General features: G+C 37.9%; 1 protein-coding gene across 3 annotated transcripts in view; it reads right to left on the bottom strand.

Moving 5' to 3' along the window:
- USP3 (ubiquitin specific peptidase 3) overlaps positions 1-12851 on the bottom strand; it is a 46962-nt gene that overhangs the window by 25906 nt on the left and 8205 nt on the right. For 2 of the 3 annotated variants that reach the window (XM_059823899.1, XM_059823900.1), the window contains exons 2-3: positions 3928-3988; positions 1405-1536 (exon numbers count right to left, since the gene is read on the bottom strand). In XM_059823899.1, the coding sequence (XP_059679882.1) occupies positions 1405-1536; positions 3928-3988 (193 nt within the window). The remainder of the gene's footprint in view (positions 1-1404; positions 1537-3927; positions 3989-12851) is intronic. The other variant, XM_059823901.1, reaches the window with a different exon arrangement.

The following is a 12851-nucleotide window of genomic DNA, read 5'->3' on the forward strand; positions in this document are numbered from 1 at the left end:
GGGAAACTGGAATTAGCTTTCCACAGCTGTTCCAATGCTGGTAACCTGTGCACATGTATCACTTATAAAAATTTTGTTTTCTAATGTTTTCACATAGGAGCAGATAAAAATGCTGGTCATTTAAATAAAACGTAAATAGAAGCAAAATCCCCGTACATCACAAAGCTACTCAAACCCTTCCTTTATGCTTAACACCCATACAGCTTTTGTCATTGCTGCATGCACCATCTGTGTAATTTTTGAGTTGCTCCGAACACTCTTTCTTCAGGTGAGACCACTGAACTGTGATTTTACTTGCAGGGGATAAAAATATCTGTTACAGAAGTATTCCTCATAAAACTGGATCCCCAAACTTCAGCAAACAGATTTTTCCCTGATGAAGTACACAAAAGATACCCAATTATTTGAACAAAATACCCATCAGTGGAGCTATATACTCAGTCATTTTACAAGACCGTAACATGGATTTCCCCGAGATTTGCACTGTTCAAATCCAGCACTGACACACCGCAGAAGTAACGACACACATATGAAACCATGACGCTAACAGGAAATGCGGAAGCAGCTGTGAACAGTTTTGCTTAGGGATGAAGAGGATAGAAGATGCTGAACGCACAAAAGCATTGCTTTCAATAGACTTCCAGTCTTTGCTCTCTGAGGAATAAGGAAGATAAGGAACCTCACATTATCGGCGTAACTATTAAATCTCCCCAAACAGTGCTCACATCTCACTCTAAGAAACTGATGGAATACATCAGCCCAGGCCATTCTTCTGTTAAAAGGATCACTTCTGTGATTCTACTACTTGATCTTGCCAGAGAGTTGATGCTGCTTCGCGACAGGATCCATCACTTTCCCAAACTCGTGCAGGTTGCACCAAATCTCCAAAAGAAAGAAGCCTTTCTTTCAGAGGGAAGAAAAAAAACGAATATTGGAAAAAGACCCAAACAAAACACACACACGCACACCTCAAGTTCACATCTCTTGGACAGGAACTGTAGTGTATTACTTCACTTTCTGATATTCTGACAAATAAAGGATATGTGAAAGGCTCACCAATGTGATGGAAGGAGTAACTACAGCCGAACAGCAGCTTTTGCAATCAAGAGGTTAGGTTCTCAACATACCCCAAAGCAAACAGAAGCAACTCCAAACCACATAAATAGCATTTATTTCAAAAAGTTTCTGCTAAGTCATTTGAAATGCGTGAGTTTAGCCGCAACCAGAGCTACAACACACATGCAAAAGCAGAGGGTTATTTCATAACTGTTTTTAAACAGCCAGGTCTGAAAATCAAGACATGAAGTGCTCAAAAATGTGTGTAATATAATGCTTCGCAGGAGTCTAACGTTTTCACCTTCTGGTATGTAAAAAGTTGTCAAAATACAGCATTTAAGCCCTTACCAGTATGTACTGTAACTACTGCAATCCATACACACAGTATGCTGAACTTTCTCTTGTTTTTCTGTTTTCTTGTGATTGGTCATAGGAATCTGTGCATCTTCATAATGCTTTTTTGCATGGCCATTCACATACCTAAAATAAATGAAAAACAATAAAAGTCTTATACTTTTAAACAGTTACTTAACCAACATTCATTGAAAATAAGAAGAAAAAAGGCAGCCTAATAAGCATCCAATATTTATACAGGCATTAAAATAGGCAGTTCACCTGTGTCAAAACATTGGTTAAACCTTCTACCTTTTTACCCCTTTACTCTCCCACGTTGTCCAAATTAATCTTTCCCTCTCCTTCATAGCAACCACAAACTGGCATCCTTGTACCAAAGCCCAGGATGTGGGCCCTGGACAGACTGATGCACCTTCACAACTGAGAAAACCATTAGCCTCCTTTTTCCATACTTGTAATGTGGTTAGTTCTCCGTATTGCTTTCCCATATACTTTTCTTACAGCTCTGCTTTTTTCTCACCCAGCACTCATCATGTTTGTGATTACTTTAACAGTGTGCCGACCCCCGTATGAAAGCACATCCATTTCAAGCTTTCCCATTCTGCAGCACGATTTAATATTACAGCATTCTACATTTTATAAAGTTCATGAATTCGAAAGGCTCTAGGGCTTGGGGTTACATAACTGAAAAAGAAATCTAAAATCCTACAGCTTTTTTGCTGACACAGTGAACATTTTCATGCTCAAAATTTGCCATCTAGAAAATTAAGCATCTTTAATTAAAAAAGTGTCATTACAAATGCAAGAGCCCTAAGTATCAGCTGAAAATCATTAACACTTAGAAGGGCATAGCCAGACCTCAGGTGAATTCCCTCCTCCCCCATTTCTTGCTTATTGAACTCAGCAATGCTAACCGACAGGAGCTCTGCAGATGCTCCACATGAAGGTCTGGTATTCTACACTTGTTCTCACATGCAAGTGTAAACAATTCTGCTAAGGCAGCTGTGCTAGTTAAGGCACTGACACCACAGGGTTACCAACATGGCTGTGCTGGCAGAATCCTGCAACAATTATGTCATAACCCGAATGAGACAGTTGTGCTTGCAGGAGTTGGGTTTCTGCCTAACAGTGCAAGTGACAAGTTTATAAAGCTACGCTCCCACTAGAAATGCTCTGCTGCTATAACATGGTCAGTAATGTTCCCAATGACTCTAACCTGGAGGATGTACTTCAAGTGAAAATCTGAAAAGCTCTATTTCTCTTCCTTTATTTTCAAACAATATCTGAACAGCAGAATAGGCAGTGTGCTTTCATGATCACAAGTGCCCCCATTACAAGGTATATAACATTCTTCTCATTCCATTACTTTCCATTCTAAGGATGGGAGTGGTTCGAAAAGTCAAAACAAACTGCATAGATAACTGACTCAATGTCTACTAACTGCACACAAGAAAGGTCATATGTGGGTAGTAGTAATATTTTTTTTTAAATTGGTAACAAGTAAAATATTCCAAACTATTTATTTCACACCATCACGTAACATGAAGTAGCTCCCCCTCTCTAAGCTCTTGTCAAGTATAAATTTATAAAATAAATTAATAAATAAAAAGAGGAAAAAAAAAAAAGGGGGGTGTGCTGAAAACTCTAAGTAAGAGACATTATTAAAATTGCGGCACTTACTGCTATCCAGATCAAAGAAACAAAACCTGGAGTTTATTGAATCCACTTTAAAAGACAAAGTCACTAAGTTTAATGATGCTTTTCCGGAATAAAAGCACACCAGCACAGATGCTACCCTACAGATGAAAACATGTTCACATCTCAGATACTGTCTAAATGTTCACACTAACTGCATTCTCATTAATACGTGCATCTCAAACATTTATGTAGCAGCAAATTTTCTGCAGTTATCCTGACATATAAATAACAGCATTGACTGTATCATTCCTCTACAAATTCTTTTGGTGTACTTCAACTAACACAGACAAAAAACAGGTGTACTCTGAATGAATTCTGATGGTAGCTACTCCTTATATGTTATGGCAATAACTTTGTTCCAAAACTACAGTACATTTAAGGTATTTTCTGTCTAAGCTGGACAGTTGCTATTTTTCCTCAAAATAAGCTGTGCCAACTTCGGATTTGTGGGTTTCCAAGAATTCTTATTGGTTTAATCTTACTACAATAGAAACATCTTTTACAGAATGGAACTTTACAATAATCTACTGAATTAGCAGTTCTCCAGGCACTTTTTGAGCTGAGCAATCGCGTTCATCGTACACTTCTCTTTTGGAAAAAAAAAAAAAAAGATGTTGAGTATAATCTCTGGACTCTCGTAACTTAGCAAAGAAGTGTGGTCAGTATAAACATACAATGTTAAATGAGATCATAAAAGGTTTATTTCAGGGAATTATAAGGCATTCAGGAAAATCTGAATGAACTCCCTCAGAGTTGAGCAACAAAGGAAAAACATAAAAGTCTAATTAAAAGATTTGCACACTAGCACTTTGTACCCACCTTCCACAATGGACACTTGAGCATGTCAGACAGACCCACGGACTTTTATTTGACCGGCACACTACAAAAGATTAAAAAAAAAAAAAGCGTCAAATGAATTGGCTCCGATATTGCAGTTGTATAACACATCTTGAGCGCTAGCAATAGTTCTGCTGACTCCACCTTAGCAGCACAGTTACATAAAATAGCCAGTCATGTTCATTAACCTATATTAGGGGCTAAACTAACAGCCTGAAGAGCTATTGACACTAAAGCACATTAGCCTTCTGGCTTGGATTTTAGTTGCAGGCTACACATTTACCTGTTAGTTTCCATGAAAAATTTTTTGTTTGTTTGTATTACATCCACATGAGGTCTACTTGATTTTGAAATACAATACAGAAATACCAGAACAAAAAGCAGCAAAAACACTGGTAAAGTTTAAAAGCCTTTCTTTTGGCTTTTAGTAAGGCAGTCCACCAAACACGGGAAAAAAGCCACAGCACTTCACTCCTGTTTCATAAAACTAGTTATACAAGAAGCCATTTTAAAGAAGATATTGCAAGAAAGCCTGGCAATCTGATAAGAAGCACACAGAATAAACTACTGTGCAATGCATGATAATACGCACCATTTATACAACACGTATTCCTACACTGCAGTGCTGGTAAGGCTTTATCCATAAAGATTTTACCCTTTCAGTCATGCACGAGAAGCTGAAAGGTTAAAATGTAACACAGGGCTGCGTTTCGCAATCCATTCATGACATCAGAAGATGTTACTGAATTTTTTAGCTGTCTTCTAAGTCTAGAAAACTTAACTTAAATAAACATGGATGTTTTTAAGCTAAAGGGCTTAAAAGGGAAAAAACAGCAGATACTAGAAAATGATGAAACACCATCCCAGGGTAGAGTTCATAGAAACGGGACATTCCAACTCCTACCCCAACCCAGTAGCAAAGTCTGCAAATTCAGATCAGAAACAAAACCTCAATAAATAACCCATGTAGGCAGAACACAGCGAAACAGGCAAGCAAAGCAAAATTTCCATTAGTCAAATCAAGAAAAAGCACATGCATCTTTATAAACAACAGCAATTTTGGAACTACAAGTAAATTGATATTGAACCCCCAAATTTTGAAAGGAATTCCAATTTGGATCATGTCATTGAAGGAGGGATGCTATGATATACAACACTTAGATTTGAATGAAGTAAAACTGTTAACAACTACCCATTACCACAGAATTTACAGAAATCGCATTACACTTTCAAATACCCAACTAATATGATGAGAAAAGAAAAATGAAATGCTAACTGCGCTTCTGCAAGGGTAAAGGACAACAATAAAAAGACAACTTCAATTATCCCAAATATACAAAAGGGTACGATGCCACCTAATTTTTCTATCTGCTATAAGTAACTGCTTCTTGGAGCACCCAGTCCAAAGTCACAGAGGAAAAAATCAGACATCAGAAATACAAGGGTCTGTGAGGCCAGGGGGAAGAAGGAACAAAGCGAAGAGGATTAAATCCTAGCATACATGTAAATTACTTATATTGTTATTTATTCTGGAAAAGCTTGAGAACAGCCTTCCCTGTCTGGAGTCACACCTTAGAGAAAGGAATGGGGGAAACTGAAGCATGCAGAGAAGCTGCTCCATGGCAGGATCACCTGAGCAGGACTTCTAGCAAAACTCAAAAATACATTCACCGAGCCACAGATCAAACCGCTAAGATCAAAGACTATCAGAGAAAACTAAGCTAACAAAAGTGAAAGAAGTTTCTTTATCAAATTAAACGCTAATTAAAAAGAAAAAGCAAGGAGGGGGTCAATTTTTAATCAGGAGAGATGTGATTAGCTTAGCTATTTAGAAGAGCTAATATACTTTTCCACCATTAGGTTTTTGCCTTGTTTACCTAAACCAGACAGAAAAATAAACTAGCTAACACTGCTTCTTAAATAATTGGTTTTTGGATTTGAATTCATTATTACAAATAGTGGTTGTATTTCAATTCACAGGTCCAATCCAAGAAATGTTTAAAACTAAGAATTTTTCTATGTTCACTGAAAAAAAAGCACATTCCACAGAAATATTATTTGAATTAACTACTGTAAACTCTTTAGTAAAGACTCCAGAATTGTTTTCTTCAACTGCTGCAATTATTACTTTACTTGAGAAACACATTTTCTCACGTGTCTCAGTTTTCTGGGTTCGGTTTTCAAAAAAAAAAAAAAATTCTCCTATTTCTAAAGTTGATGGGTTCCTACAACTGTGATGGTAATCTGGCAATAGATAGAGGATGGCCACGTAGAGCTGTTTTGGCTTATATTTCAAGTTAGAAAAGTGGAAGAAGTTTGTCTAATTTGACCATAATGGCACTGGCAAACAGAAGAGAAAGGGAAGACCTTACATAGCCATAGGGAAGAACTTAAATAGCCATCATCAGTTAAAAACCGGCTAAATGGACCACCAGTCTAACCTGATGCAATTTTTTTTCCTGAATTACACAAACTGAAAGGTAAAAAATTAACGGGAAGGAAACAGAAGCCAAAACCATTCATGCACTTAACAGATTAAGTGCTGCATGAATGCGCCACTACCATACACTTTCCTTGCCAGGAACACGAAACAGCTTTAAAATCCCAGCAGAAATCTCCCACTCTGAAACACCATTTTTGCTTTCACTATGTTATCGTCTTGTGGACGAAACTGGTTCTCAGCCAGTAGGTCAAAGCATTACGACGCAAACTATTATTCTTACTTTCCACCATGTACCAGACAATTACAATTTCACATTCAGGCATTTTAAATACTGCTTGTCAAGCATTAAGTTATACTGAAGTAGTGCTCACTCTGCAGAGTTCACATCAGGCTTAAGTGTTCTGCACAAAGCCAGCAAACAAGTCCACCAACTCTGCACAATGCCAAAAAAAGAGCGTCCACTAAAATGTTCCATCTTTCCTATCGGGCAATAGGAAAAGATGGCTCATTTGTTTGCTTCAGCTTTTAGGAAGAACTTTGCCCCAATTGCATCACATTAGAAACGTGTAGTTTATCTTCTGCACAAACATCTCCTCCCACAAAGAACTCAAGTAACATGGAAGTGACTCCCACTAAGATTAAACACAGAAGCCAGTATTAAATTTGTGACCTACAGTTGCTCTGTTCTGAAAGGATTACACAACTGATTTTTTTAAAGGTTGCTGAAGATTACATTCTGTATTTCTCTGAGGTTGCCTCAGTAGATACTTGCATTAAAGCTTGGCGCTCTAGGTATTCCTCAATTCAGATCTTGAAGCAGTTACTGTCTGTTACTTACTATTAATAAATTAGATTAGGCCAGGACCTTCAGGCATTAGTCAGGACTCTAACAAGACAGGCACCACGGAATGCACAGCAAAAGCACAGTCACTGCCCTGAACTGCTTGTAATCTAAATTAAAGGTAGACAGTTTGGCTTCATCTGTAAAGAAAGTGCATGTTATTCCTTTCAGATGTGGTACTGACATGAAGGCACTAGGCTTAAAAGTAGACCAGAAACAAGAGACACAGATCCATAGCAAATCCCTTCTCAAGTCAAAGGACATTACACAGCCCTGGAACTTGGCCCTTAAAAAAGATTTGGGTGTTCAGGATTTTCAGGTCAGACAGTTACACAGAATTGTGAGGAAAGACTCTCAAACCCATTTGTACAGGTACGTATGTCTTCCCTCAATATTCCGTATTCCAATAGGGATTTGGGGTTTTATTTTTTTTAGTGCTATTTAAAGCGGAAGGAGGGGTGTACTACAATAGCACCCCCTACTTTGGAATAAAGTTATGTTCCACAAACATCTTAACCACATTAAAACCCCTTAATTATCTGTGTTTGTTACACCTTATTTAGTGGTATACAGGCTAAGGAACACTAGCTGCTTTCTCAGCTTGAACTGAAGCAGCCACTGCAACGGTTCCCAACTGCCTCATTTTGCTCTATTTTTAGAATAGCTTCAAGTGGTTAGGCAAAGATGATACTAACATGTCAAAAGAAAAGGGAAAGCAAATTTGCAATGCCACAACGTTGTCTGAAGCAGTAAGTCATTTGCCATTTTACAACAATATCAGCTTATTTAGCAGCTTAGAAACATAATTTTTGATCATGTAATAGGAAGAGGAAATACTATCTTTTACACAACAATTTCTCTAAGCGAAATCTGAATACTCATTTGTTATACAGCCTACAAAGCCCTCTGTAAATGAAGAGGAGTATCAATCCATCCCCAAGAGAGCAATCGATCAAACACCACTACAAACAGACTCATACATAACTATAGGAACATTCAGTGATGTCCCTCTGCCCCAGCTTCCACTTCCTGTAAATCATCCTGATAAACAATGTGCATCAAGTTATGCCAAGTAGTATTAGTAAGATACAGCTAATCAGTTTGGCACTCTCATCACAGGGCCCCCACCCCATCTTACCCTCCTGATCACTCAAATATGTACTTCTGAATCTTGACTTTATTTTTCTTATTGAAAACTGACTCCAAGTGCAGCCTTGTGAAGCATGAATGCTCCTGGAAAACACTGTTTTCCTTCCAGAACAAAGCTACAGAGTTCCACCATAGAAAAGCTACAACTATGTAAAAGTACACAAACAACCTGTGAAACGAAGTTTTGTTTAAATAGCACACTGCATAATTTAGAAACTGGCAAAAGAAAAAAGAAGCAGGAAGAGGAGGAGACAAAGAGGAAGCAGTTTCTGTAAGGCAGCCAAGTTAAGAAACCTGCAAGATACAGTGTCCACAGAGATCTGGCAATAGCGCAGCCATGCAACCGATGCAAACGGGCGACCTTGCCTGCCACAGGAGCACAAGTGACCTGAGGCCATAGCTACTACAGAACTGTGCTTACATCCAAGTTTTAAAATAGTCCTTTATTACATCACTAAAGAAAAGGCCACAAAGTATCAGCACAGCAAAAGCAATACTTTGGTCCTTCTGTTAAGAGCACATTGAATGGAAACAAGATTAGGGTCATTAAACTATTTCAAATTGTCTCCACAGCCTTTACAAAACAGCCTGGACTTTGTTCTCAAAAGGAGCTGTACCAACAGTACTATTTTACTTGTATGATTATATGGTTAAACTACAGTAACATAATGACCTGCACAGAAACATCGTTGGACTAAGTGACCTTTTTTCAGTTCCGTTTATGTTGACATAGTAGGCCAGCTATACTGATACAAGCCAAACTGAAAAAGGCCACTGTTACTCCTCTCACCATCTGCACAATATTTACGTAGGTGTGGCTGCGCTGGTATACTGATACTGTGCTGAGCAAATTGTCCCACAAACATAAGCACTTGGTGACAAACACATATATATGCTACATATGTATAGCATGCTGCATGTATAGCCTGTATACACATGCTATATGCATGCATGTGTGTATACACGTGCATACATATGTGCACATCTCAAAAAAAAAAAGCAAGAATACTGTTGAAGTATTCTAGAGAAATAGACTTGCTTTTCCTTTCCCATACCTTTAACTTCATTTTGCCTAACAATCCCTCAGTGCCCTGTTTAATTAAGATTTGGTAGCAGGACAATGTTAGTCTACGTTTTGCTCCTAAAAGAACCTGAAAATGCAGCAAAAGAACAGCTGGGCAGTCTCCATTAACAACATGTGAACAAAAAAGAGGCAACAATCTGCACACCAGAATGTGAAACCCCTGCTTTGTGAAACACGATCCTTCTGTCTGTGACACATCAGGCCTAAGGAATCAGACTAAAAGCTGCCTCCTCCAAAGATCTGGAAGCAAAGGTGAGAGAAACTTGCAAGCAAAAAATCCTGGGAAACAAATCGCAAGTGGTGGGAATACAAAACTCTGCACAAACATTTAACCAAAATTATGCAAAATCTTGTAGTAGTAATATCTCAAATGCAAAGTTTTTCAATGACGGGATTCAGAGCATTTCTCAGAGAGCCCACTTCCATTTTACAGACTGAAAAATGGAGAATGAGACATCAAATAATTTCCCAAAAGAATTTTAAGTTTATCAGCATAGATCAGAACTGAGCCTACCAGCCCTAATGCCTTAGTCCTTTATGTCATTTTACTTGCAGGCCAGGGTAAGACATCCCAAAACTCAGCACTCTACACAAAACTTTTAAGGTGACTTGCCAAATCAGCTCTGAATTAAACACCTAAAACTTCCATACGCAATACACAAGAAGTATCAGGCACCTGAAGTCATCTATGAAAGCCAGTATTCTAAGCAGGGAATTGCTCAAGCTATTAGCCTATGAGAAATATCAAGGAGACAAACGTGATGGATGTTGTCCCTCCTCTGGGCTTTTGTGCTGGGGTTGCAAAAAGGCTCTGCCCACCACTGGAATTTACAGCCCTGGAACTCCCTCTGGATGCAGGCACATCGTCTTTTCAAAGACTGAATAAATCACCTGAGAAGTTTTCTCCACGCAATACCCACTCATTCAAGATGTGAATGGCTCAGGTTTAATGCACACACCTCTTACCCTTGGAAGACCTTCCTTCCAGACTACTCCGAAGTGCTGAGGGAGGACCAACATTTCCTTCTGTTAAAGATGGCGTTTCCCATGAATAAGTCATTATTCAGGGGAACAGCGAGACAAAGCAGAGAGAGTGTGACTTTCACCAAGCCTAGCATTTACAGCTTTTACCTAGGCTGCAGTCTCCACAGCAATAAATATCCATGCATTCTATATTCAAAATCCACCAGCCAAAACATTCAGTTGTTAGAATTGAGACTGGAACCAAGGATTTTCCACTTAGAATGAACTGTCCAAATCACAACATTAGAGAGCCACGTGCACTCTTTCCTTCTGGCCTGTAAACTTGGTTATGAAGCAGCTTATACAATAAAACAGCTTCTCAGGGCAAAAATTAGAAGTGTTACTCATCACAGAACATCAGTCAAGACTGCAGGACATCTGGATATGCGCAGAACTAGATACTGGCCCTGAAAAAACCACTTTATTAGCAGAATCAAAGAAGCCTAAAAAATATAGATGTCCTCCAAGGTAAGTCAGTATTTTTACAAGCAGCATGTAAAAATTCATAACAGGCAATATAAGTTACTTAGTACTAAGTACACATGCATTAACACAACTGATCGTGTTCCCAGTTTTTGACCTCACATTCTTTTGCAGCTTCTATGAGCATATATGCAAGCTTTATTATCTGACCCTATTATCTGTTTACATTCAGATGGAATCCAAAATACTGAAATGAGTATCTCAACTAAACGTGTTGGTAAAATCATAAGACAGGACTGGCATTAACACACACGGAGGTGCACTAAGTCCAAGCAGAATGCCAATGTTATTGTATAATCTAGGAGTAAATTCCAGAACTGAAATACTGAGTTAAACGTCTGTGGTTGTTGATTTTGTTGTTGTTGCTTAGGGTTGGTGGTTTTGTTCAGGATTTGGGGGGAGGGGGGGCAGGGCGGAGTGTTGTGTTTAAAGTGTATACACATCTGGTAAAAGTATCTGCTCTACATTTTAAGAGCTTAAGGCTAGTCAATTCCAGATGAGTAACTGTAATGAAAAACAGGTGACTGAAAAAGGAAGTAAATGTTACAAGAGTATCTGTTAAATCTTTGAGCAGGCTAGAGCCCCATGCTAGACACACAATGCAGGCAAAAGGAACATTATAGACTTTGAAAACTCAGATTATTTTCTGCACCTTCCTTACAAGCCAGCTGTTTTACTGTTTAGGTTTTAAAGAGTATTCCCATTTGTTTTCAAACTTTATTTCACATAAAGCTCTTCTTTCTATCCTACCCTCAGCCCCATTACAAGAAGTTCATAAATGGACTGAACTTGTTCTAAACTGTTGATACTAGAAAAATAAATATTCTATTTAACAATATTCTACATAAGATTCATTTGTTAGACATCTTGATTGCCTATTTTAGAAAAACAGCATTCTAGTCAAAATGAAACCAGACAGAAGGGGAAATGGTTTTTAATCATGCTATTTAAAATGTTTTGTTTTAAAAATCAGCTAACACCCAGATACTAGAGAAAAAGATAAAATTTAAATTACATTTAAATCAAAGCAAGAGAATTTACAAGGAAGCAAGTTTCCTGCTAAGCACTACTAACAATACAAAAATGTTAACCATCCTTTCAGTGTTTCATAACCTCATAACAAAGAGATGCACAATGAATAGAAGTCTCAACAGTATCAAGTCTTAGTCTGACTCAAATAACATTCAAATGTAAGAAAATTCAAATAGACTCTGAACAAGAAAGAAAGAAACAAACAAACAAACAACCCACACCTTACAGCTATGGAAAAAACCCAATTATTTCTTCTGCTGTTCTCTTTCAGCCAAAACCAAAAAGATTAAGTTTTTACTGAGTAAACATAGAGTAAGTCGTTTTGTGATAGTGAGTGAACTTATGAAATCAACTAATATTTGTGCTCATGCGTAACAGTTCATGTGGTTTCCTCCTCTTTGTCACTAAATAAAAGCATTGCTCAGTTTCATATAAGAAATTTCACAGATTGTTACAGTGAACCGCTCTATTACAATAGAAAATCATATATAATGTAGACATACTAAACAACAACCGAGTAAGAATTTAAAACACAGGTAGGTCAACAATTTTTTGTAGAATAAATAGGTTATTGAAGTCCCCACCACATTCCTAACACTGAAGAATGTTTGTCAGAGAACAATGTGATTAGCTTCATCTGCATGTAATTCACCTCCCTAGTTAGGCTCAACTTACAGTTCAGTATTTTGATTACACAGTCAGAATTCCACATTGAAAAACTTGGAAGTTAAAAAAATGCATACTTTTTTATCTGCCTATATTCTTCAGCCAGTAGTGGAAAAGCAGACAGGTAGGTAAGGAAAACTTCTTTCAACCAGTGTAAACAGACATGTCAGCTCCTGAGGAAGTGG

Source organism: Gavia stellata, chromosome 13, assembly GCF_030936135.1.
Source record: "Gavia stellata isolate bGavSte3 chromosome 13, bGavSte3.hap2, whole genome shotgun sequence".
In the NCBI taxonomy this organism is placed as follows: Eukaryota; Metazoa; Chordata; class Aves; order Gaviiformes; family Gaviidae; genus Gavia; species Gavia stellata.